We start from the raw sequence: 27,562 nt of genomic DNA on the forward strand, positions 1-27,562 counted from the left end.
TATCTTACATTAAAATCAATATCTTACACCAAATCCTATCTATATCTTAGCTGTAGGTTTATTGAGAGATCATAAACGTAAGCAGCGAGATACGTCTATTATCATGCTAACGCCAGTGTCCTCTATTCCCAAAGGTTGTTGCTCCGGTCGAGCCCAAAACGAACATCGGAAGACACAACCTATCACCATTCACAGCAGCAAGCTTACTGGAACGAAACAGCAACACACCGCCCCATTACAAGTTCCATGTGCCGAGAGCGGTAGACTCGATCACTCAGGAGGCCCCCCGTAGTTTGTATGGCTCGAGAGTAAATTCATCCGCCACGCTACCTGGCAAGGAAGCACTCCTGGGACCCCGAGGAGCCGAGAATCAGATTCACCGTGACAAAGACGATGGCCTCGCAGCTATATTAGCCGCGAAAATTAGAACCAAGGCGGAACTGAAGCAGGTGAACCGAATGAAACATGTTGTTTCTCTGTTACTTTCTACGAAGATGTTCTCTTTTTTGGCTTCTATTGGCCGAATTGTTAATATATGATATTTTTTATTTTTGGTGTTTGTTCTTAAAGGTGGGAACCGGTCAATTTGCAACGAAACCTACAACCATACCCTCCCAGGACACGTCGACTACTCCGAAAGGTAAATTTAGTTTCTGCTGGTGTATCGGTTTTATGTTTTTGTAAAGTTTTTCGTGATTAGGTAATTCGTGTTTTATGATTTCAAAGTTAATGACTTCTTTAGTGTATCTGTCATACATGAATTTTATATCACTTGCATTGTGGTATATTATTGTCTTAGATTGTAGTTAAATTGTTTGAAAATTTCGAATAGATATACAGTTTTATATTATATTGTAATGGTATATAATTTCTGTATTATTAGTACATTATTTTAAAAATTATGTTATCGTTACATCATTTTAAAATAGTACAAAGATCGCTCTAACTAGACATTTGCACGTTTTCATATCATATTATAATAGCATACAGGTTTTTATATTATATTATTGGTACACTATTTTTGAAAACACAAACAGCACTTTGTCCAATCACACAGTAGTCTTATAAACAACGCTTTCTTCTTTCTATTCATATTATACAGGGTGGTTGGTAACTGGTGGTACGAGCGGAAAGGGGGTAATTCTACGCAAAAAAAAGTCGAAAATATAGAATAAAAATTTTTCGTTTGAGGCTTTGTTTTTGAGAAAATCGACTTTGAATTTTCGCTCGGTACGCGTGCACTTTATCACGTCTCGTTATAACGAATCTCACTGTAGATCGTTGTCTCGATGGAAAAATTAAAAAAAAAAGAAAAAAATTAAAAAAAAAATTGTTATTCTATATTTTTGACTTCTTTTTTCGCGTAGAATCATCCCCCTTTTCGCTTGTACCACCAGTTACCAACCACCCTGTATATCACCAATTCCTTCCACGAATGTTAATTACTATTCGCAATCACTATATCGACAAACATAAAAAGACTCTCATAAACCTGTACAACCATAAACTAAGTAATTATTACGAATCAACTTCTTCTTCTTGCAAACGTATGCCTCAAAACTATTTCTTAATAACACATTTAAATCTGTGCTTGTAGAACTAGACAGTACAGCTTCAACGTCAACTCCGCAATCCGGTTCATCGGCGGGTAGTCCGCCAAAGTTGACGCGCGAGAAGGTAGCCTGTTTACCTCCCAGAAGACGGTTGTTCTCCAAAACGGAAGAGGAGAATATGCCGGTGGCCGCGACTGTTCCAGTTCCGGCGCCAGCGCCGGCGATTGCCTCTAGCGTGCCAGCACGCGCCAGCGGATTTAGAAGCTCCTCCGAAACATCGGTGTTCGACTTCAGGGAGAGCGACTCCGAGGGTGAGATGCCGGTTCTCGAACGGCAAACGCTCGAGGAGATGAGGAGGGACAGAAAACAGCTATCGAAAGTGCAGCCACCCGTTCCTCTGAACGACGCCATGTGCATGGGCATGACCTCATCGACGGACCTCGTGAAAATAGAACTGAAGGTAACGTTATTTACGTAAGGTTGTTTCTCGTGTGATTCGTTCGTGCTCGCGAATCAACGGCCTTCAGCGTTCGAGCTCTCTTTACGATTTTTATTCTGGATTTTCAGCGGGTTGCGTGTTTTATTTTGAGTCAAGGGGACTAGAGTTGCTTCATATAAAATTTAGGATATCGCTGTTTTAACTACACCTATTATTTAACTTTGTGCTGACTTTGTCATTATTTTGAAATTAATATTTAGTTTGATACAAGTTTTCATGAATGAATTTTTTGATACGATTGAAATTTCAAACTGATATTTTTTAATTCTTGTGCTGCGTGGAATGTGTAGTATATGTAGATCTCGAAGTTTAGGTTAGTGGTGTACGTGAATTTGCCACCTCCTCTGTTGATGGTGTCTAGTAGTGGAAATTGGTTCACGCTTTCTCCCCAAACAAAAATAAAGTAATAGGATCATCGTCTTTTACATAATCATATATATACAGTCCGCGAAGTTTTGTTATTGGTTGATAGTATTATATCGTAGAAATTGGATTGTATAGGACCGTGTGACGACGAAAGCAAACATCGATTCAAGTAATCCACACAAATTCTTGCCGCTTCGGATCAACTCTAGTTGTCCCGATTATAGATGATGTGAGGATAGTTCATTCGTGTTGGGACTGCTTAAATAGTCTCTAAATTCTTGATCTAAATTCAAGCACAGTGAACTCACGTATAACACGACAAAAGAATTGCGACTAATATTCATAGAACGCGATAAACACCCGTATAACGTGGTAGATAAATTTAACATTTTCATACACTTTCCCCGACTTCTTGTCTAGAGAAATATTGTTCCACGCGTGATTCGTATAATGCGGAAGTAGTATCCTCCAGATATTATTTGGAAAAAATCTAATTTTTCTCATAAACTCTTGGTTTCTTATATTCAGGAGAACGACAAGATTACCGAAGTGGACACGTTTTGGTCCACCACGTGCGACAAGTTTATGGAACAACTACGAACAGGAGACGCGATGAAGAAACGCGGTCGTAAGAAGAAGGTCAGCTGCACGATAACATCCAAACTCGATGACACTGGCAACGATAGCAGCAAAGAATTAGACGCTAACACATCTCAGATCAAACCAGAGGACATCAAAAAGGAAATCCAAGATGTCGATTCACCTCTGGACAATAAAGACGAGTCTCCGGAAACGAACGAAACGAACAAGGATGACGAAGCTTCTGTGATGACGGATATCAAGATAGAAGTGAAGACTGAGCTAGAGGTGAGCAAGGATGATGAGAAAAATTCTAGCGATGATTCTGATGAGGTGCCGCTAATTCGACGGGCAAAGAAAAAGATGAAGAAGGATGACAGTGATTGCGAGGAGGAGATAATATGTAGGAAGAGAAGGATTCGTAGAGGAAGCAGAATTAAATTACAGTCGTCCAGCGGCAGTGATTCCTCTAGCGAAGAGAGCGATGCTAGTACGGAGTTTGGTCACGGTTCTTCAGTAGCTGATAGGCTAAGAGCAAGAAAACGGTGCGTCAACAGCAGCACTGAAAGCGAAGGAATGAAGCTGAGATCCAGAGATACGACGCCACAGAAGGCTAAGAATGATAAAGAGTCGAAATGCTCCACCTCGAAGACTTCTACGTCTCAGAAAGGGAAACCGAAGCCTTTGTTTGGCGATGGTAGCGATTTCAGGCCCGGATGGGAGGAGGAGGTGTACGTCTACAAAAAATCCTTGAGAATGCCACCTAGGTTGATCACCGTATCGAAACCATCGAGGTTCCACAGGTTGTCCACCTCGTTGCCTGATTTGGACCCAGGATCTCCAGCTTTGTCAGTCTCTATGGACAGTTCCGACGTATATTTGGGCAGAAAGAAATTGGTAGACAGCGATGTAGAATCTAACTACAGCTTTAGTACCACTGAGATTGGGATAGGAAGTAAGATCGACGATGAAGAGGCCACGTCGTCTACGACAATCTCGTGTCCTCCTAAGGGTATGAAGCATTCAAGATCGGAAAACAGTTCCATCGTCGACGTCCTAGCTCAGAGAGTAGGAACTAGTAAGAAAGAACAGAAGAGGAAACAGAAAGAGAAATCGGATAAAGGTGGAAATAAAACGTTGCAGAAAGGTAACAACGAACCTGAACTGCTTCCGACTCCAAGTTTGATTCCTTTATTGGAATCGTCTAAATCACCAAAGGGCAAATCGCCTGTCAAAGATAACAAGGTGAAGCCTATCAAGGTGACGGATTCGTTCCTACTTGGTTACTTCCGCAAGGAAACGGTGAACAACTTCCGCGACACGTTTAAAAATAATCATGCTCTACCGAACGAATTTTCAACATTCGTGCTGAAGAGTAGAACGAGAACAGAAACGCGAGTATTGAAGAAACAAGCGACCATCAGAGAAGTCTTTGGCGAAGACAGGCCAGCCTCAGCGCCACCCATGCAGAACCACGACGATACTTCTCAGGATGACGACTCGCAGACTGAAACACCAGAGAACAGGCTGAGGAAAGAGAGGACCTTGAAGCAGAAAGTTGTTTCGCGATTGAAGAACGCTGGAATTTTGAGGAGACACAAGGCGATCATGAACTCGAAGCAACATCATCTTTTGATGGAGAGGCGAAAGGATTTGTTGAAATCTTTGGCCGAGAAGAAACTACGGCGCTTAAAGGCGGAAGCGGAAGAGGAACCGGTGCAGGAAGAGAACGATGCGCAGGAAGCGGAAAACAACGAACTTGACGACGAGACCAATGAGTCAGAAGTTCCTAATAAAAAGAAGCTTAAACTGAGGACAAGCAGGCGGAAGTTTCGCTCCGGATTCGATTATATTCGCAAAAAGAAAAAACCGTTGAAGAAGGACGAAACGCTGCCTAAAGAAAGGAAAAGGGTGAGCTTTGCGTATTTTTGTAAACGATCTTATTCTCAGTGATATGGATCAATGATATCGCACGTGTATTTCGAATGCGTTACAAAATTATTAAATTATTTTTTTGTAAGCTTCGAAATAGTTTTTCACTTTTCCTGCAGAAGTTCGTTGAGTTGTATTGTGTCATTTTTGAAATATATGCACGATCTATTGTTTCATCAATATAGAAGGTATGGAAGATTATCAATGTGGAATATTTGTTTTACAGCAAGTTCTAACAAGGCCCAGTCCAGAATGCGTAGCTGATATTCAGTCGGAGATTAGAACATGGGTAATCAAGAAGGGTGTCGGCGAAACAATGTTGCATCGTGCCGCCAGACTCGGTTACACGGTAAATACTGAAAAAAACATTCATTCATTGAAAATTAAATCTCAGTTTAGTGAAACATATTCATTGATAAATATTTGAATACAAATTGCGTTTTTTCGCTGTGTTCGTAGGATGTCACTGCATACTGCTTAGAGAAGCTAAATAACGCGCCGAGCCCAAAGGATAACGCGGGATACACGCCGCTTCACGAAGCATGTTCGAAGGGTCACCTAGAAATCGCCAAATTGTTGCTCGCGTATGGGGCGAATGCAAGTGAAAGTGCCAACGGTGGAATAAGGTAATATTCATTACTGACTTCCAACGTGTATTTTGGAATTCTAATAGACAATTCTTCAGAGACATTAAAATACCATCTATTTCCTTATTACAGACCACTTCACGAGGCAGCAGAAAATGGTGCTACCGAACTCGTACGCTTGCTACTTTCTTATGGCGCTGATCCTCTATTAGCTACTTATTCTGGACAAACCCCACTGATGTTAGCTGCAGATACCGACGCCTATTCGATTCTAGAACAACACTTAGATGATATTCAGGGTCGCACGAGTACAGCTTGGTCGTTTGGTGGCCCGTCTTCTATCTTTGGTAAGTTCTTCCAAAAATCTAAATAATATCCTAAAGTTTTCGCAATTAAGTCATTACGAAAGCTTTTCCGATTTCGTTGGCAATCAAGGTCATTTGAAAGTGAGGAGGATACTTCAGGTCGTGTCCTTGTGAGTTAAAGTCAAATAAAAAGCTTACAGAATTATCAAGATGGTATCATTAGTGATTAAAGCTATAAAAAAGTCTCCAGAGGTATATTTTCGATATTCAGAGTCATTTCAACACCATTATGTCATTGTATACTCAGTTACCTTATATTAGTTGAATTCAAAAACAGTTTCGATTATCAATCCTAAAAGTAAAACTGTTATCAGAATGATTTGATATTTAAATATTTGCAATTAATTAATCATCGATGAATTTGTTTCAGACCCAGAAGAAACTGGTTACAATCCCCTCGACGATCCTCCTATGGACAGTCCAGAACCCGAATTAGATGAAATCGAGATAGAAATGGGCGACGTGAACCTGCCAGTTCTCTTTTCCCTCGCCAACGATCCAGACAAGTGGGTGCTCCTCCAGGATTTGATGGCTGCCCTAAGAATAAAAAGCAGGGACGCGTTGCTGCGTCAAGTGAATCCTAAAGCTCACGCTGGTCCACCAGCGATTGCTCATCGCGACGTCATGAGAGAACTGAAGCTGCAAGATTTCCTGGAACAATCCCGTTGCTGCCACCTGCTTAGCGGTGGCGAGCGAATCAACGTGAGAGGGTCCAAGGTAACTCTGATTAAGTACAACGAGAAAGTGAGATCCCTGTTGAACGTAGAGAAAGTGGTCATCAACCTGAGGTGACAAGAGGCATCGCTGGGGCATTCATCACCCCAGGCGAAACCGTCGACTTCCGCCTCGAAGGAATCGTCGAAGAAGATCTCCAGTGTTTCGCCTAAACGCGAAAGGCAAGCCAGAACGCGACAGGGTAACAAGACAGCTGTCACGGATTGAACGTGAATCGAGAGATATCGTTAGCCGTGAAAAGTCACTGAGCGGCTAAGTGGAAAATTTCATTCGATCAAGATCTAGTGTTTTACCTTGACTCTGTTCAACCAGGATCGAATGAACAATTAAACACGAGAAGTATATAGAATTAGTGGTTCAGGTACGATCGAAGAGGAAGATAGTTCAATGGCAGTGCATTTGACGCGTTCTATTAGCAGTATTTATTGACAGATGTTCCAAATGGAGCACAGTGATATTTTATCGATATATTCGTTGGGGGCTGAAGGATGATGGCGTCTATAGCAATGTTTTCTAGATGAAGATCGTCATTCTGATCGAACTTCTTGTTCTTTGGTTTGAACGATTTGAGATAGAAAGCAGAGAGAATTCGAACAATCTTTGTGAAAAATCGGAAGAGAAATCTTTCGTTCGAGCTCCAGTCGTGTAGATTTTAATCGTAATATTGGAATCTGGTGAAAGTCCACGCGCTTATTGTCAGTGCGATTATTTGTTGAAGGAATCGATGTTCACAGAGAACTTGAAACTCCGCGTGAATGGACATCGTGTGTGTCTCACGTTCTCTGCTCATCGATGCGATTGTTTTAAGTTAGCAATGAACGAACGTTGGAACGTACGAATTATCCAATCGCCATCAGCTTTGTCACGTTACCACGTTATTAATTTAATAATAATTTCGTTTTGTTTTTCTCTGTCTTTGTTTCTCTTTTTTCTTTTTTTTTTTACAAGGTACTAGCGAGTCGATTAAAAGTGTAATTCGATTATGTGTTTACCGTTGTAGATTTAAGTAAGCGTTTATTAATCGTCTAAAAATATGGAGCATTTACGTTTCTTGTTATCTCCCCTTTTTTCCTTTTATTTTCTTCGGGATGTGCAATTTCGCGAGTCTGCTTTCCATTGAACGATTGCCGACCGATAAGCGCGATCGATCAATGTTTGTTAATTCTAAGAGATATAAGGAAACGGATCAATAGTAATATTCAGTGTGCAATAAGTTTTATCGAACTCGCGATGATTGATTCACGAATTAACGGTTTCCATTTCAGATTATATTCAGCTGTTTACTTGTTGAAACGGTGAGAAAATACAATCGACGCGTTCACTGTTGTCTAGTTCTATTTGTTTCTATTATTACTATCACGCTCGTTAACTAGTATGCTCAAGTTGTTTCTCGTTTAGACTTTAATCCGTCGAATTGACAAAACATTTTTCGTTATAGGATAAATGTAAGCGGTTATTAATTTCCTAGCTGTTCTTTAGATTAACGCACGGGAGACTATCAATAGTAAGTCTTTTAAAGGCTACAAATGTTCAGCAGTGAACGTGTTCAAGGATCATCGACGCATCCTATTTACGAAAGAATTCATCGAATGCGATGATGGAACGATCTCTACGTACTTATATCTTCGAAAGCGTGTTAAATGTGTGCGTCGAGAGGGAAGGTTGAACATTGAAAGGAATAGAGAGACCTCCTACGTATCGTAGACAGAAGCTTTTACAAGTTTTTTAGCAAAATCTAAGCACGCTCGCGGGCGCGTTTCATTTTACTCCGTGTGTACAGAGATTATCCAATCGTTCTGATCAGTCTCAGGGAAATATCCGTATGCGTATTCTCGATATCCTATGCGTTGCATCGATTTGAATAGAGACGCGACCAGGCATCTCTGGTTGATCGACGGATGAACGTTCGTTAAGATTTATGTTATACCGATTTCTTCGCGATGTACAGTAGGCATAGAGAAAGAGGGACACCGTTTTAGTCTTCGTACGTTGAACGAACGTTTCCGGTCTGTCGCCGTGATCGACCGATGACTGGTGGCTCGCTCGCTGCTCGTTTTAATTTTATTTAGCTGACGATTTCAAAACTCGAATATATTACCGAACAATACCGTGGACGGGGTGCAGTTTATACGTGTACATAACTTATTTTCGAATAAAAAGCTAGTGTCACCTGCCATGCAAATGTATGCATCGAAGGATTGGATTCCTTCGCGGTCAGTGATCCTATATGCGATTCTTGTTAAAGAAATAATCTGGAACGAAGTTTAGGACAATATAGGGAAAAAGAAAGAAAATATATAATATATATATATATTATATATATATTATATATATATAATAATATATATAAATATATAAATATACAAATATATATAAATATATATAATAATATATATAATATATATATTATATATAATATATATAATATATATATAATATATATAATATATATAATATATTATATATTATATTATATATGCCACATATTATATATATATAATATATTACATATTTATATATAATATATTATATATTATATTATATATGCCACATATTATATATATATAATATACATACTTATAGTAGAAGTAAAATAGATCGAAAGGCGCATTGGAGGGTGGCGAATCAAGATAGGAAGGGCAAAGTAACTGTACGTATTGTGCGTGTGATGTACCTTTTAAATGTAAAGTAGATACCGAATATAATAGTGTAAGTAGTTAAAAAGAACACGACACTTGTTCATACAAACTATAGGGGCGTATACACATATTTACGCATGTGTAATAGCATAAAGCATAAGGAAAAGGGAAAAAATCCTGCGTCTTAGATTAACTCGAGGCAGAACATTGTAATTTCAGCGAAAAAGGAAGCTGAATAATACGCTATTACGGGCGTATGTATATATATACACACAACACGCAGATACTTTCTTGCAATATAATAGGGGCTATTGCAGTTACTATCGCTAACTAATAATAATAATAATTATTACCAATACTACTACCGGTCACCGAATACTACTACGAATACTACGATTACCGCTATTACTATTTACTATTTGCCACTACCATTACTATAACTACCACAACTACTATTACTACCACTGTCACGACTATCCGCTTTTTTTATTGTACGATATATACATAATACCGAACTATGAATGTACATTTTCTTAGCTGTAACGTCTCCTCTTCCTCCATTGTAATTTATATATTATATTTGAGAAATACTTCTAAATGTGTTGAGAAAAAAGAAAAAACCGCTGCTGCTTTAGGAGAAGAAGGAATTCTATGTGAGAAAGAACAAAATATATTATATATAAATATATAAATATATAAATATATATGTATATATACGTACATATATATATATTTTATTTCAGAAGTTTAGTTTAATGGATATATAATGTTAAAAAAAAAATACGCGAGGAAGGATACAAATTAAATTCTCTCTGTGATTCGTCTAAACAATGGAACTAAGTAAACAAAAAAAAAATGAAGAAAAACAAAAAAGAAGAAAGAGTTATGGTTATATTAATTAATTAGTATTATTATTGTCATTGTCATTTATCATTGCTCTGTACCGCAAGTTTACCGAACAACAAGTCACAATGGACCGACAAACTCGATTTTCGTAATGAACTCGACTCGTGATTTTCTTTTCGCTAATAACAGTAACGAGTTATCCTATCGATGTAATAAAAACAAGTATTTTTACCGATCTCTGCGACTTCTTGATTTCTCTAAAACCTTTCCTCCCGTTTGAGAGCTTCGAACTGAAAAAGTATAATTTGAAATTTTTTAAATTTATATTTAAATTTTGAGATCTGAAACTCTAAATTGAAACCAGTCAGAATTAAGGAGAATCGCGCTCAAAGGAAAGACAGGTGACACAGATTTAAAATTGGTAAAACGTTTATTAACTATTTAAAAACGATGAAACAAGGTGAACATGAGATTGACAATTCAATAAGTAATATTATTAAATAGACTATAGAGATGTATAATAAGTGTCTGTAGTAATTATTCTCTTTATATGTTCCTTTACATCGAGACAAACGTCTTTTTCATCATTTTACTTCCTCCACTTCTTCCTCTATTATTTTTTTCTAAAGGTTGTCTCATTACTTTTCGGCGAAGCCAAACCTTCTCACTTTTCCTTTAATTTTTCTGTTTTCAGGCACGTCCTGTGCGATAATATTAATACGTCAACGTTTCTTGCCATTCGATTCATCCTTCAATTGTCGATAATACGACTCCCTTTTTACTTATTCTCCCTCTTTTTTTTATTTCTTTTTCTTGTAAATGCGTGTGACGGCTGTTGCGTTAACGATTCTAAACACAGGATTCTGTCGTAGGAAAAATAGCTCGTAGAAAGCGTACCCTTGCTAATTATTATTATACCCGACAGTCAATCAATGTCGTTCGATCGCGCGAATCACATCCTACGAATAAACTAAAAACGGAAGGAAAAAAGAACGCGAAATCGGCCCTTTTCGCTCGTTCAACCGAAGGAAAGGCAATTGACGAAACGATCAGCGGAATCGCTTGCACGATCGGCGATTATGAAATAAGAGATGTAGGTGTGTGGTCATTGCGACGATATACAGTTTTAGCTACGTACAAGCTCTGACTAAACGAGCATTCTCTCCCAAACGATGCATCTTGCGTTAAACTCTCTCTTTATTTCATAACCCTTGCTACAGTTTCATTACATCACCCTTCCTATACCATTTCCTCGGTACGCCAAATGCTTTCGCATTTTTCTATTTACTCATAAGTACTGTGTATTTCGATGAGCGACTTCCTTCGTCATTTCGTATCCACTCGTCCAGATTTAATGCTCAGATATGCAGATCTGTCTTCAACACAGGACACGTAACGTGATCGAAATGATGCCATTCGATGATTCTTCTCGTGATTTTTTCATTTTTTTAATCGCCTGTGTGAAAATGGCTCAATGACGGAGGCGTTTCGTTAATCTAGATAATGCTGAAAGTTATTCGCAAAATTTTTGCATCAGAATTGTTATAGAACGCGGACTGTTTGCGAGACCTGTCCTTGTTAATATCTGCTCCGTTTTCCTTCTATCTTTACGCATACGCATCTAGCTTTCTATAGATTGGCACGGGCCAATCGTAGAAAACGAAACTCGAAAGTAACGGTTCCTCTTTGCATCGGATGTGTACAATTCGTCGCGTCATATCCTTGTTTCGATACGCTCGAGAAATACTCGCTACCACCGCTTCCTGATCGGTTACACGCTACCACCATATACCATCTCGATTACCCGGATATAGATATTTACAATAATATATATATATATATATATATATATATATATATATGTATGTATGTATATATATACCTACTATCGTAATAATAATTTAGTAGTGCTATTTAAATTACAATAGCGTTCATTCTTTCTCTCCTTGCTGCTCGTTTCGCCCTCTCTCGCGCGCTTTCTATTTATATATATTTTTATTTATATGTATATATAATGTTGCACATAACCCAGTACTGGCTTAGTAATCTAGCTGTACAAAACATTATATATCGCTATTCTAGTATCTAGAGATTTGTCCTGTGAGGTTTGATGAATCGTGAGGTTCGTAACATGCGCCTGGATCTTATCGCTTCTTGTTCATTTTCTCTATTTTATTTGCTTTTTTCTCTTTCTTTTTTCGCCTTTCTCAACATAGCAAGAAAAAAAAAAGAAAAAAAAGAACATATCGTGGAACAGACTCTCAATGAGAATGTCCCATTATCCTGCTTTTCTATCTATTTCTTTTCCTTTATATCCTTTATATCTATATCTATTTCCTTTTCCTTTATATCTATTCCCTTTGTCCTGCCAGTGCATTCTAATACGTTCGAATTTCATCTCGTCAGACAATGAATGTTTTCGATTCCCTTCTGTCTCTTGTTCGCTTCTTATTGTGATTAAGTACATTAAAAAATACCGCGCTACTTCGCTCAGAATTAACCGGACCAAGCTATACATATATAGTATGTTCGGTGAAGCCAAGTATTATGTTTTATTGATTCTTTTTTTCATTTACTTTATTTTTCAGTATATTCTCGTACCTTGTCTCGTTTTCTTTCTTCATTGTTACGCTTTCATCGCCGTAATCGTCGCGATTTGCGCGTGAAAAATTCTTTGTTTAAGCGTCTAACGTGCTGTGCGCGTCATACAAATAATCGCGACGAAAATCTATCTTAAACATCTATTATCTTTTATTATTTTTTTGTTTTCTCGCTCGTATCCTCTCGGTTCACCTCTTTCTCGTTCAACTTCGGCCAAATGCCGATCATTCGTTTATTACTCGCTATTCTCGTCGTATTTTCAAGCAATTGCGTGAACTGTATACATACAACATAACACACACAGAACACGTCGCGATTCGATCAATCGAAGAACCGCGACGCTAGTCTTTCGGTAAAACACACGTCTTCTCGACGAATCGGCTCCGTTGCGCCGGTCGAGTCGTCATGCACACGCGTTAAAATCGATACCGAAACGAATACACGATGCAGTCCTCCGTGCTTTTCTCTTACGTTGCAAATTACGAAGTAACTTTACATTCTTTGTTGCGACAAGGAGGTTGATTCCTGTAAACGATCAAACTGCCGTGTATTCGTGCTTGACGTCTTAACACAGTGATAAAAATTTAACGTGATGACAAGTACGCGACGATGCTCGTAATCTTGCTCAACAAACCCACTCGTCAAGTGGAAATCATGAGAAAACATCGTAATACAACGAAACACTTCTGGTATTAACATTATAACATGTATCCTTCCTCCTAACAATCTCTCGGTGGAAGGATCCTTAAAACGCCTTAAATATTCTGCGATCAGATCTCTCGTCGAAACGGATAACAATTACAGCTGGAACACGCCATTTACTGTTTTATCCTTATATAATCAACAATGAAACCTTTCTCGCGGCGTGAACGATCGCGAGTTACAAGTTCTCGCGATGGAGACTTCGAACACGTTTCGAAGCATGCTCAATTACTATTATCCTCTGCCTATTCTCTTAACCTAATCTCCTCCCATGAACGTTCTACTCCTCTAAACCTTCACATACTGTCAGCTTTATTTGATGCGAAGTCTTCTTTTTTCGACGAGCTTGGTGCGCGGCTAACGCCTTAACTGGAACATTGTGCTACTTGATTGGGCGGGTGTGTGTGTGTGGAAGGTGGGTTGAAGTGAGGTGGAACGGGTTTTGGGACAGGGACGGGGAAGGCATTAGAGAGTTACTCGATTATTTTATTAAGAGTAATTAAGCTTGACGCCTCGGAGGTAGAGTCCAAGCGTTCGGACCGGGCTGAGCGTGGGGGGCAGGACGTCACAGTTGCTGATCTCTGCACGGTACCCAAATGTTCGGACCTGATTGCTCGGCGATTACCTCCTTTACCTTCACGTAGATCTCTTCGGGCGTGTCACCTTGCACCACGGCTGCAACATAACGAAGGTTTCCATATCAATAACTCAATCTTATAATTGTCGTCGATTGCTCGTTGTGCCAATTAAATTATCGGACTTATCGATAAATTACTCGTTTCCGAGTTTCGTAATAAAACAATCATTATATTATTGGAAATCACTTACCAGTAAAGTATTCTCCAAACTCTTGCTCCATTTTCAGTGCTCGTTCGTACGTTTTTTTCGCTTGCTCTTCAGTCATCCTCTTGTTCATTTCCCTTTAAATACGAACAATCGCTCGTTAAACTACACTTCAATTTTCGAACGAATCGCCGAAAGCATTGTCACTTACATAACTGATTCCACGGACTTCGGTTTAATGAAAATGGCGATGGGATACAGCTGCGCCACTTGTAACCTCTTGATGGCATTTCCGCTCACGTCAAGAATACAGTGTTTCCCCTATATTAGTCGCAGATGAAATTTTTATTAATTTGTAATATCAAACATCGTTATTTGGTTTTACGTTCGGATTGATTTTTATGAATAATTTGCTTCCCCTTACCTTCTCAGCAACTTCTCGCACGGACGCCACGGACGTGCCATATAGATTATCATTGTACTGTCCGGCCTCAATGAACAAGTGATTCTGAATATCCCTCTCCATCTGTTCCCTAGATGCGACGAAATGATAATCACGCCCGTCCACCTCGTACTCTCTTCTACTCCTCGTTGTATCTGCAGAAATAAGAAACGTCCAACCATCTCCATAAACTAATTTTATTATTCGCATAAGTAATTGATCAAACGAATCTTTGAAACTTCGAATATTTAACAAATACTAATCGTAAAAATAAGTATGCAATTACATTGGAGTATTAACATAGGATATAGTAGCATTCGTGAAATTTCGTTTCACGTTTTACTAAATTTTTCGAAATAGTTAAATTAAGATGAATTTCATGGAGCAACAAATTTTTAACAATGTGAATGACTTAGGTAACAAATATGATATTTTGCAGAAATTAAACGTTATGATGTAGAATATTTCAATTTATTCCGACTGCCAGGGTAAAACATGTACGTTTTCAATGGTAGTCGACGTGTTAACTTAAAAAGAAATATACTACAGTCGTAATGAAAGAACAAATTGTATCCGACGAGCAATGTTCGCGAAATCCGAGGAAATCTCGCGATTCGTGGAAGCAACGCGTGACCCAAATCGCCAGGCGGGCTAGATTAAACTTTGTTTCAACTCACGTGGCACACAGCTGCCGAATTTGTCCGGGAATTCCGAGATGAGGTCGTCATTGATGCGATCCTTGAGAGGACCGAGGATAATGACAGGTCGGGTGTACTGTATGGTGAGCTGCTGGACTGCCTCGTACGACAGCACGTTTTCTTCGCTGCCTGTAATTTCCAGTATAAAGTACACTCGTATTTCCGTGACGACGGGGCTTGTGGTAAAAAGCTTTTGTTATCCTCGGTTAGATTATTTGCACTCTTTCAAACAGCTATGGGAAACAAATTAGTTTCTCTCTCGATTTAAGAAACTTTTGATCTATTCGGACGAGAGAGAACGACACGGTCGATTTCGAAATACTATTTTCGATTACAAGAAACTTTCATATAAGTAGATACGAGTATACATATAACTATATGCTGGTTATGGATAATACAGAAACGCGACCGGGAATGATTATTATACTTTGCTGTTCACCTCGAACGAGAAATGATCCATGCTTTAGCACCTAGGAAATCGAAGCAAGGTAAAAGGGACTAAAAAAGGTTGGTAAGCTCTCTAGAGTCTAGAAACTTAGGCGATCGAAAAGTATCAAGGTCGACGTGGCATTAGTTACGTGGTGACTATGCTAATACACTCGATGGCGATAGAGATCGTGTTTTGTAATCGATACTCGATACTACGTGATTACAACGGTTTTAACACGATTACCAGGACGCGTCGCTTCTCGTTGTTACCGACGTGCTTCTTTCAATTTTCATTGAATTTTCCTTGGTAAATGGTTTCAAACTTGAGTCTGGAACCTCTAAAATATGAATGTGTGATTGGAAATTTTAGAGAAGCGACGCGATTTCTCGTGCTCTACGTAAGGTTTCTGTGACTTTCGTTAAAAGTCTACACGAGGATAATTAGTATTACAGAGAAATCAAAATCGGCAGAAAAAATAGACAGACACAAAGCACGTCGCGACTGTCCCAATTGCGCGGAGCGTTTTCAGCGTTTGGTCAGTGCTCGTGGGCAAAGAGTGGTGAGAATTAAAAAACAGAGAAAAAGGCACAAAAATTAAAAAGAAAAACATAGAAAAGTAAAAAAGGAAAACAAGAAACAATAGTTGCTATTAAAAAAAGAGGATCCGTACGACGATCGAAATCGCGTTTCGATAGCTTGTTAGTGAAGGACCTAAATTGGTATCTGTTGTTCACTCCTGTTTTTTCACACACTATGACTCTTTTTTTCGTGTATTGTGCATCACTTACTACACTCGTCATTATTCTTATCGTCCTCCTGTTCCAGATAAACTAACGTCAGTTCCTCCATATAAGGCAGTTCGACACGATACAAAATTTCTCTACTCCCTGCGACGTAAGACAGATATCTTTTTATGAATGAAACAGGTAGAAGAAGCGCGCGGTGAAATGTGAGAGGAGATGCGAATGAACGTGTAGTAACACGCAGACGGGACCGCGGGTTTCGTTCCATGACAACAGATATTAGCTTCGAAGAAATCTAGCGAAGCTTTACACGTGGAGGACGTTTCATTGTACCATATGCCGGCTTTTGCTCGTTTTACGATTGTTGAAGGGATGAAAGTTTGAAATGTAATTCTTTGTAAATGTCATGGATCATTGATGATTCGAGCGAGGTACAATTTGTTAATGCAGCAAGGGATGGTTATAGTGCTACTGATATTTTGAAATTTTATGACTCTATACAGAAATTTCGACTTGTTTACCCATTCCAGATGACCTAGTTCTAAATTTAAATTTTTGTATTCTGAGTTGAAATTTCAGCGTTGAATATTTAAACCTACATTTGTAAATTTTAAACTTAAATTCTTTAAGCTTAGACATGCATCCCTTAACTTGAATCCTTCGTTTCCAAATTTTCAAACACTGAATTAGAGCTTCGAGACTTTTAACTTCAATCTCAAATAAATTGATACTGCATAATGTTACAGAATATATAAAAAAAGAGAGAGAGAGAGAGAGAAAAGAAATAGAATATAATGAAGACTAAAACAAGAAAAAGGGTCCATTATTCCGCTAGTGAAATCAGTTCGATTGCTCGGCTCGTAGTTTCTCTTGGAAGTCGGTGGGTTCGTTAATCGACAATGCGGCGAGAGGCAGAACGCGGTATTCAAAAGTGACAACGCGCCACGACAAAAGGACGTTGTCGAACAATGCGTTCGTCCCGCGAACGGATCGTTATATCGCAGTAATGAACGTGTGCTTTGTTAATTGATGCGACCGAGATGAAACGAAGAGAACGAGGGGTTTGGGGAATGGAACGGTAGGGGGGAGGGGTCGGAATACATAATGGGGACTGGAATGAAAGGCAGGCAGAGAGTAGGGGAACAGAAAGAAGATACAAATACGTATGTATATAGGAACGGATGAGACAGAAAGAGAGAGACGTGATTACCTTCGGTGTTAGTGTCGTCCTGGGTGTAGCACAGCATGAATGCTAAAACATAACAAGTTCAATATTTCAGTATACGTTGCGTACTAATAAGCGGCCGTTAATAATTGCTAGGATTAATTAAGCTTTAAGCATGAGCAATCATCTTCTCCACCGCGCGGGGCTAGCTCGAGCTTTTCGAACAGCCCTGATTGGCCCATCGTGATAGCTCGCACGATCGCTCGTTTTTCCGCGGTGCACGCGAGTTTCGCTCGTTACGTTTTATTCGCTTCGTTAAACTTATAAATTCACGGTGACTATTTATTAGTACCGGAGAAAATGTCAGTAAAAGGAGCGAACATTCTATAAAGTAAAACGTTTTCAAGTCGTTCCGTTCACGATAGAGAAATGATGCAGCTACAGAGTTATAGAGTGATCGTGCTTTCACTGAGAATTCTAAAAGTAATTAGAATTCTAAGACCTACTTCTCTTGAAAATGGTGCCAGATATATCTTAACAGAGATTTGCTTCAGAACAATGAATATAGTATTTCATGATTTTCACGTAGGGACAACTTTCGTCATAAGTTCAATAAGTTTCACAATTTTCGTAAATATAGTTTTCCACGTACCAATCCTTTTGCACTCGCGCGACGATCGGAAGAAATGTGAACGAGCAACGTCAAAATTTCCGTTCACCATCGATCACTACACGTGCTGATATTTCTACAAGCATTCGAGGGTGGCTCTACCATTACTACGATCCACCATAAAAGGTTAGCCAGTTAGAAAGCGAGTCGAGTAAAGTGTCACAGTTTGCTCGATCGCGATGTTAGTGACCAAACGCATGATGCGAGTATAATTGGTGCAAAGATGAAGTTGCAGAGTGCTGGGCGCAAGCATAGAAAAGGATGTACGAAAGAAGAGACCTCTCGAGAAGCGTAACTAATTCACAGGGTCGCTGATATCGTTTCTGTCTTTCCTTGAAAAATCTTTCTTCTTTCTCGTCTTATCGATTCTTTTCGTATATTGATTTCTCGATATATTTTTTCGTATTAAAAAACCAAATAGAAATGTACGTGCACGCGCGCTCGTGTGTTTCGTGTATGGTATAACGTATGTGTGTATGTGGGTGTATCATGTGATTGTATCTTGTTTCTTCTTGTTGACTAACTTGGAATACTTACGTGTAGGATCGTTTTCGTTCTCGGGTGTCGTGGGCGACCCTACACAAGCAGGCAAAAACAAAACACATGTCACGTTTTCACATGGTAAAAACACAAAAGCTCAATCGGAAGTTGGGCGTATTCGTCGTACTTGTCACGAATTACTAAATGACCTTAACTTGCCAACGCACCTTTAAATGGGCTTTCAGATTCGAAGAGATTGCGTTCCATTTATTTTACGCTTTTCCCGTTACGTTCCCGATACGATTCTTTTTTTTTTTTTTTTTTTCGTCGAGTTGACTTTGGTGCATGTTTAATAAAAAGACTTTCTACGTTAGTATCGGTCAGTCAAAGGGAGTAAAAATAAAAAAAATAAAGAACAATCAAACGAAAGGGTAAACAATTGAGTTTATGAAGGGTTTACGAACCTCTAATAACTTCGAATCGTTCGAGAATTAATCTTTATCGAGGTCATCCATTCGATAGATTAAGTTGAAGAAAAAAAAAAGAAAAAACATAAAAAAAGGACATAGAATCATCGTTGTAACGGAGGGATATCAAGACACATGTAAAAAGTACTAATTATAAGATCAAACATAATATGATCTAGATAATATATATACATATATAGTGACTGAGAATTACGACGACAATTAAAAAAATTTTCACGTAAAAAGACCACAATAGGTAATATATACGGGTCTGAACATGCACAGAACGTGCAGGATACAAATTGGTCATGTTTCAAGACACTCACGTTCCTGATCTGAACCATCTTCAGATTTGTCGTCCTTACTCTTCATGAACGGGAACTTCCTACTGAATGAGAAGTTCTTCTTCTTTCTATCCAGTGTTGATTGCTGTGATAACATAATTATATCTTCTTGTCAAACGCTTTTCTTTTACATTCTTTTTAATAAAAATATCATATAAATATTTAAAAAAATATCCATAGTCTATTCTAATTTTAATATTTTGCTTCAATTTTTCTAATTTTGATTTGTAATCAATATATTGATACGACCCCGTCGTCCTTCTTCTTGATTTCACGCACAGCCGATCGAACGAACTCACCTTGTCGAGGATGACCGGCATGTGGCCTTGGAATTTGACGGAACGATCCCTGGCGCGTTGCTTCCGTTCCCATCGTCTGCGTGACGGTATTATGCCGAGACCCTCCTCTTCGCCCTGAGGAGTCACTCTTCTGGCTTGCCACCATTCATCGTCGCTGGCATTCGTCACGTGTAGGATTTCACCGTAACGGAATGCCAAACCGCGGCTCGGCAGGCCGTCGTCCTTGTTAGGATCGTAGTCGAACAACGCTCTGTGAAATTGGATGGAAGTCATTTACGGTGTATTCGTGATTCTTTCGTTTAAGACTCCCATCTTTACTTATATTGACTTAACTTATAATAGCACTACCGTTAAGAAATGTAGGTTTGCCTTTGGCTATACGTGCTTTGAATCTTGGCGAGCGAATTATTTGAGAAGAAAAGCTTCGACTCTATCTAAAAATGTACGAAGAATCTCTGAACTCACAACTACAGTTCGAATTTTTATTTCATTGCCAAGATTCGTTGAAGGATTTTAAATGTCACGAACGTGTGAGGAATGTTAATAGTGGCTTTTTTAATAAATAAAATTACCAAGTAATCTGAAATATTACACATCTGTGGCGATAGTAAAAATACGAATGTTCGTAGTTATGAGTTAAATTGATATCATTATCTAGTTCCTATTAGTCCTACCTAACGTAAAGCGATTTCTTTTGCGAGGTCCTCATGAGGGTGCCTGTCATCAAATTCTGCTGAGAGATCTGTTGTTTAAGATCATGGATCTTAGCCTCGAATCTGTTGTAATCTTCGGGCTTATACTGCACCACGATCGTCACTGTCTGCCCGGTACCCTGGATACAAATATTACAAAATTTTCAGTTACTAAATACGATCGAATCAATTACGACTGGCACAGTTTGATTCATTTCTTTGCTCGGAGATGACAATTCTTAAAATATATCAAAAAATTTGGAAGTATTTCTAGAATTCGATGATCGAACTCGATAATAATCGAACACGAATATCTAGTAAGAAATATAGAGATGCTTTGAAGATACCTTAAGGGCCGCGGCGGCCTCTTCATGGGTGGCTGTTCGAAGATTAATGCCATTGACACTGAGTATCTGATCGCCGCGACGTAGTTCACCGCTGAGGTCGGCGGGACCTCCGGCTAGGATGAAGGAAATAAAAATTCCCTCGCCATCTTCGCCACCGACAATATTGAAACCCAGGCCGGAGGAACCTTTGTTGAGCACGACTGTACGTACCTCTCTGTAAAAATAAAAGATGCTATTTAATTATCACATTCAATTTACCTTAGTCGTTCACTACTTCCGATTATCATGTAAGTCATTTCAGGGTCACATTGACCAACTTCAAAGTAAAAGAATTCCTAAAGAACAACTTCAAAACTAAATTGAAAAGCATCGAAAAATGATGATTTTGCGCACAATGTTTTTTAAGTTCATCTCAGAATTTACCAGTGTGTGTGTCATCTTGCAATGAATGAATTTACACAAATAAGTCATAAGTTATGTACTTATGTAATGAAATTAACAAATGAACAAAAAGTGGAGTTGATCAGCTTGATTTTAATCGACTTCTTTAGATACGCTGGTAAAATCTCTTTATTTGTCAGTAATGTACATATGTTATTCGTACATATATATCGTTCTCTAACTTTCACGAAAACAAACATCTTTTTCTTTACTAAGAAATATTTCTCATTTTGAATAAAAGAGGCAACATGATTTTCGAGCCGCTCTTTTCCTCCAGTTAATCTTTAGAGTGCTATGGAAGCATATTTGTGTGAGATAAATATAAATGCATTCCTTATATATAATGCATATATTTTATATCAAAAATCTACTGCTTCCAAACAAAAATTTAGTGAATTTCATTTGGCGTTGATAAGAGTCTTTTAGAAAAATAATAAATAAATGGTAGGAGAAGGAAAGAGAAAGTCTGAAGATATACCATTTCGTTTAATTGATAGGCATTTTCCATAAAAAATACTCTAATCGTGCCGGTACAACACAATTATCAAGAAGAAAATGTGTTGTTTGTGTAAAAAATAAGAGAAGGAGCGACACGCGATACGAATGCAGAAAATGCGATGTCGCATTATGTATCGATAATTGTTTTGAAATTTTTCGCACACAACTGAATTATTAACTTGTGTTATATTTACTAAATTTAGTTTTCTAGTTTATTACCCAAATTCTAGTTTATTGTAAATTTCAATGTTTATAATAAATGATTAATACTAAAAAATAACGCTCTTGAATCATTTAATCTCGTGCAAAATAGTCGTTATATAGTTTGAATAATTGAATAAATTGAATAATAATAGTTTGAATAGTCAATCAACAGAGTTCGGTCTAGCGAAGAAGTACTTCGTCCACAGCGGTCGTCAGCGCTGGCCGCGCGCCGCCCGTACGGACCGCATAGGCCACGAGTATTCAGCACTCTAAGGGTTAAAGGGTGAAAGTCTTTTCACTATGGACTCAAGTAGTATCGAGGTCTTAAAGTATGTCGCCAGTCATTAATTGCTTCGCGTCTCGTAGTATTTTTAATTAAAGTCATTGGTTTAGAAGAACAAGCCGTGCGCGTTAAAGTAGTTCTTCAAAGTAGCATGATCGCGACACGGCTGATCTCAAGGTGTACTCTTCCAATAAAACACTTAAAATCATCATATAATTCCGATATATCTGATGAATTCATAGGTTAAATAAATCGCGAATATCAGGTTAAAAACGAATGAAACGAACAATTCAAAGGGAGAAATTCAATTTATTTTCTTTCCCTTCTTCCGCTTATTTTCTTGTTGAAAAAATACATATGTATATAATTATATACGAAATTCCTTGCACATTTTACAGAAGAGTCATTTTTATTTAAATAAAGTAATATAAAGTTTTATTGCGAAAATGTTAGACATTCTACCAAGATGACTAAACACTATATTATTATTATTTTATATATTAAAAAATAATTGTGTTATAATAATAAATAATAATTATTCATTAGTGAATGGAAGCTTTTATGGGTGGATATTAACATATAAACCAAAAATAAAGCAACATTTTTTGTTACCACATAGAATTCCGCTGTGAAATTTTGTAGTATTTTATTTGAATAAAAATGACCTTTCTATATGACAAGTGAAGACCTGTTCACAATACAATTATCCTGGAGAACGTACTAATTTCCTATTCAAATTTTGCAAATTTTCTATTTAAATTTTATTCGAAGAACAGAGAGTTTAATTAAGATCGACGAGGTTAATCGCAAGACAGGTAAATCTCACTCGACCATCTATTCTCGTTACGAACACACTAGATGCGAAGAAAAGAGGAAACGCGAAATTCCTTGCTCTGGTCGAGAGCTCTGAAAGCTTAGGCAGTTAATCACCACGCAGTTGGAATCGAGTTCCCGTAGGCGTCTCTCTGTCGCGGAACACACAATTCCCGCGTCGACAGACGGAACACGAAACAATTTGTGAACGGAACCTCGTTTCTCCACCTGGTCGATGCATTGTGTGTTGGATGACGCGATTTTAAAGGCCGAGACACGTACAGGGGCTCGTTTGTCAATATTCTATGTTTGAGCTACCAGTTTATATCAATTGCACAGATACTCGCGCTTGAATCGAATTGGTGTAAACGAGGAGTGGTAACACGCATAAAGAAACCGTATTACCATGAATAATGTAATAAAGTAATAAAAATTTCTGTGTAGAACGAAGAGAGAGAAATTATTATTATTATTATTGTTATTATTGTTGTTGTTATTATTATTATTATTGGTATTATTATTATTCTTATTATTGTTATTGTTATTATTGTTATTATTATTATTATTATTACACTTAATTGGAAATCGTGTGGTTTAATAATCCAATTTGTCTCGGATTTAACTAAAAATACTTTTAATTCTTTGGGTTTAGGTTAACTACAAGTAGGAATTCTTAAATAAAATTACTTTATCGCAATCTATCCCGCTATGCTAGTTAATTTTCATGGCATTAATATGCGTAGGCAAATATATCTTTTTATATATCATAGAGAAATTGGGTCATTTATGTCTGTTTACCGCTCTGCGCTTTAAGAAAATCTGAAAAAATCACAGACAATTAACAATGCCTTTACTACGTTATAGAATCGTTTCTTAATTCAAATGCTTGAAACTTTCTTCGTGAAAAATAAAATTCAAAAATTCTAATTTAATTTAGATTGTCAATGTCTCAGTTTGTTTATGGATTATTAATTTGTCCCAAAAAGTTATACCAATATTATTATTTAATTATTTCTGTAGCGGCACATGAGCTAGAGGACAATTCGAATCATGTTGTTTCGCCTCGGAGTATCAATATCGTTAGGATACACATAATGTAATAATAAATAAACTCCGGGCAAAACGATGTCTCCGCTACGTGCAACCGTCAAGCAAAGACGACTTTAAATTTTCCGGTACTCCCCCGACCAGTATAAATAAACGAACGCGATCGCAAGACGAACAGTTTTATCAGTCTCAGTCTCGAGCGATCTTATTAGCGATCTATATACAGTCTTTAGTGAATCAATTTGTATCAAGCGTCTTAGTGAACATTCTGTGTATTTATTTATTATTTTAAGTACACTTGACGATTTTAACATCGAGTTATCTCGTCATTTAAACCTTACAATCAACCATTCACCACATGTCTAATCACATTTCCATAATTACTCCAATTTTCCTTGTCTTACGAAGAACGACTTCTTATCTACAGGGTGGTTGGTAACTGGCGGTACAAGGGGAAAGGGGGTGATTCTACGTGAAAAAAGAAGTCGAAAATATACAATAAAAATTTTTAAAAATATACACAATTCATTTTCCCTTTAAAAATTAAAAAAACATTTCTATAATTTAACATCAAGACAGTAAATTATGTATACCACTAAATATGACTGTTTCAAAAGGCGACTTTAGAGCGTACGCAGCTACGTCAATCACCACACGAACACGAGTATCATGTTGTCTCGAGATTGCTTTACAACCCCCTCTCTCTTCGTAGCAGAGGGCGGCAGATTTCCGGAAATATTCCACGACGTGCATAATACGCATTCACGTGACAGAATTCATAGACGAGCGAAATTATCGCGTTAATTAAGGTTCCTATTGAAATTCGACCGTTTCAGATCGCCCGTGCAGCAGAGCTCGAGTATTTGTCGCTACGAACAAGCCAAGGATTCACGAAAATGACAAGTAGTCGAGAACATGTGTCGTCGTCTCAAAGATTTCTATGCGTCCAACAGACTCGAATTTCGTGAAAATGGATCTTACATACGATATCTTTCAGCTTCCTCCTATTTCGCTCCTCATCATGCTGAGGGTCTATTGTAGTTGTTCGAGAGAGATTTGTTGTTTCGTGACTGGTATCATGCGATAGGCATGGTATGATATGCATGATAGTATCTTAGCATTCGTGAGATTGAGTATGGAATAGCTTGCATATCGCGCGAGCTGGTATTCGAGGCAATAGTCATTTGAAAATGTGTTGCTTGATTGTTACAATTACAGTTCATTGTTCGTCTCGAATATACAGACTCAGCGTTATTAAGTTTGATTAATTAAAAATTGTCGCAGTTCAATTTTATTCCGGAACGTGATTTTGTTAGAATTGCTATTTACGAAATTTCAAGATATTTAGGATTTTATGTAGGATTACTATTTGCTTAATTGCCATAAATTAATTGTGACATCGTCGAAATCGAGTTTGTGATTGAAAAAAAATTTCCAAAATTGAGTTCGACGAAGACTAAGTCATCCGAATTCCACTGTCACAACCAGAGAATTCAGAATATTGGTTAGCTGATTTAGGGAGTTGTCCGTAATCAAGTTCTACAAGCAGATACTATGGGCAGGATTGGGGTTGAGTGTTCGGGACACATCGTCTAACACAGATTCGAGACCATCGATATTCACTCGTATCACTGTATGCCTAACAGCACTACAACACTACAGTGCTACAGCAATATAAAATAGCACTAATTGTTAATTCGATTGCTTGGTCAACTTTTGTTTTAAAATAATATTTGCTCAGATTCTTTACGAATGAGAGATTCACGATACACGACTTGGAAGCCGCGTAAAGGCATTAACGTTGCAGCGAAGTCAACAAAGCACGAAGCCATAAGGTTTTCACAACTGCAGCCCGGTCCTTGACGTTTCGTGGTATAAAGCTCATCAACGAACACTTTGTAAATATTCTACGGTTAAATGTCATAGAACTAAAAATGCCGGGAGGCACGAGCGGAGTGTAAGCGCTGGCTGCACGAGTCGCGAAACCTCGAATCACATGCTGGCAACTGGATAGCCTTAATTAAAGCTGCGCCCGCAAAAATCTCAACGAACCACGAATTTTCGCGAAACTCGAGAGAGACACGAGTAGTCCTACACTCTGTTGCTAAAGGAAAATGCTCAGTATCCTAATTAAGATCTCAACATTTTCGAGTCTATTCAGCCATGGCTTATTGCTTTACGAGAGTAGCTCCACCATATCTCAAAGCCAATTGAACTTCGCATCAAAAATCTAGGATTAATCATCTTCCCTTTCTACGAGTTCCACTGCCCTATTCCTCTCTTTGTCTTTACGTTCGCCCAGAGGGAGGATTTCATCCCTGAAAGGTCGATTTTCATTCCGTTTCAGTGGAGCCACTCAACGCACCAGCTTCTCGCTTGCGTTAACAAAGACCTCAAATTAGTGGTCGGCCGGTGCAGCTGCGTTTCCAGGGCTCCATTAAGGTCACGTCGCAATGCACACGTCGGATAAACTGAGGGGCGATACAGTGCACTAGCGATGCCAAATTTAATATGAGTTTTGGAAACTCAGTGTACATTCGATGATCGTCTAAAGTATTTGTATTAGTAATTGTATTAGTAATACAATTAGTAATTTGTATTAGTAATAAAGTATTGTATTGTACTTTATTAGGTTTATCAGACTGATCGACTGGTGCTTGTTCGAATAATTTTATTGATTATTAAGAAGTTTTATGGAACGATGAACAATGTTGGGGAAGCTTCAACGTATTCTTGTGTTGGCGGGAAATGACTGACATTAACGGGGAACCAGTTAGGAAACAAAAGAAAAAAATACGAGAGAGAGAGAGAGAGAGAGAGAAACGGCCGCAGTGCAAGTCGGTAACGATTATTCCATAGAGAAACTATATTTAGCCGGTACCACAGCAAAGCACGAAATGTCAATACGTTGCGTGGTGTACCATACAGTATCGCACAACAAGAGTTCGAAACTGCTAAAACTGTTGAATGTCCGACATGTCTTATTCTTTTTCATTTAGAAACCTATTTTGAATAGGTATATGCTAAATAAGCACACATAAATGATTATATGTTTTCATAAAAGATATCCTGATAAATATGCAATAATGTGTTCTTAGTGGCTAGATTCACTTTTCTATAATAGTCAAAAGAACAACCATTCAATTGCTTTTCAAACGATTTAAAGAGATATGAAAGCTTTGTGCAACATTTCATCAGAAGCTTCTGCAACTCGGGTGATCACAGTCACGGTCGAGGACCCGTCTGATCATGAAATATTTATGACAACGTTGACCAAGAGTACGATTTCATGGTTAATTGACCGTTCATGAG

The 27,562-nt window shown here is 38.1% G+C and overlaps 2 protein-coding genes and 1 long non-coding RNA gene across 34 annotated transcripts in view; 2 read left to right on the forward strand and 1 right to left on the reverse strand.

The window, feature by feature from the left end:
* LOC100747252 (mucin-5AC) overlaps nt 1-7,905 on the forward strand; it is a 333,661-nt gene extending 325,756 nt beyond the window's left edge. For all 4 annotated transcript variants that reach the window (XM_024368913.2, XM_012387805.3, XM_012387807.3 and 1 more), the window contains exons 5-12: nt 135-449; nt 571-640; nt 1,598-2,013; nt 2,947-4,908; nt 5,156-5,278; nt 5,389-5,555; nt 5,649-5,863; nt 6,252-7,905. In XM_024368913.2, the coding sequence (XP_024224681.1) occupies nt 135-449; nt 571-640; nt 1,598-2,013; nt 2,947-4,908; nt 5,156-5,278; nt 5,389-5,555; nt 5,649-5,863; nt 6,252-6,673 (3,690 nt within the window). In that variant the 3' untranslated portion in view covers nt 6,674-7,905. The remainder of the gene's footprint in view (nt 1-134; nt 450-570; nt 641-1,597; nt 2,014-2,946; nt 4,909-5,155; nt 5,279-5,388; nt 5,556-5,648; nt 5,864-6,251) is intronic.
* Nucleotides 7,906-12,660: 4,755 nt separating this feature from the next.
* LOC100747372 (disks large 1 tumor suppressor protein) overlaps nt 12,661-27,562 on the reverse strand; it is a 537,264-nt gene continuing 522,362 nt past the window's right edge. For 22 of the 29 annotated variants that reach the window (XM_012387744.3, XM_033321742.1, XM_012387743.3 and 19 more), the window contains 12 exons: nt 20,965-21,178; nt 20,600-20,757; nt 19,926-20,175; nt 19,609-19,711; nt 18,873-18,911; nt 17,711-17,752; nt 16,546-16,644; nt 15,307-15,456; nt 14,612-14,784; nt 14,399-14,508; nt 14,233-14,324; nt 12,661-14,079 (listed from right to left, as the gene is read on the reverse strand). In XM_012387744.3, the coding sequence (XP_012243167.1) occupies nt 13,970-14,079; nt 14,233-14,324; nt 14,399-14,508; nt 14,612-14,784; nt 15,307-15,456; nt 16,546-16,644; nt 17,711-17,752; nt 18,873-18,911; nt 19,609-19,711; nt 19,926-20,175; nt 20,600-20,757; nt 20,965-21,178 (1,540 nt within the window). In that variant the 3' untranslated portion in view covers nt 12,661-13,969. The remainder of the gene's footprint in view (nt 14,080-14,232; nt 14,325-14,398; nt 14,509-14,611; nt 14,785-15,306; nt 15,457-16,545; nt 16,645-17,710; nt 17,753-18,872; nt 18,912-19,608; nt 19,712-19,925; nt 20,176-20,599; nt 20,758-20,964; nt 21,179-27,562) is intronic. The other 7 variants (XM_024368893.2, XM_024368881.2, XM_024368894.2 and 4 more) reach the window with 5 other exon arrangements.
* Nucleotides 17,573-27,067, forward strand: LOC112213133. The gene is made up of 3 exons (XR_002947011.2): nt 17,573-17,702; nt 18,475-18,481; nt 27,051-27,067. It is a non-coding gene; the product is annotated as an uncharacterized LOC112213133 (long non-coding RNA).

Source organism: Bombus impatiens, unplaced genomic scaffold (assembly GCF_000188095.3).
Source record: "Bombus impatiens unplaced genomic scaffold, BIMP_2.2 scf_0487, whole genome shotgun sequence".
Taxonomy (NCBI): domain Eukaryota; kingdom Metazoa; phylum Arthropoda; class Insecta; order Hymenoptera; family Apidae; genus Bombus; species Bombus impatiens.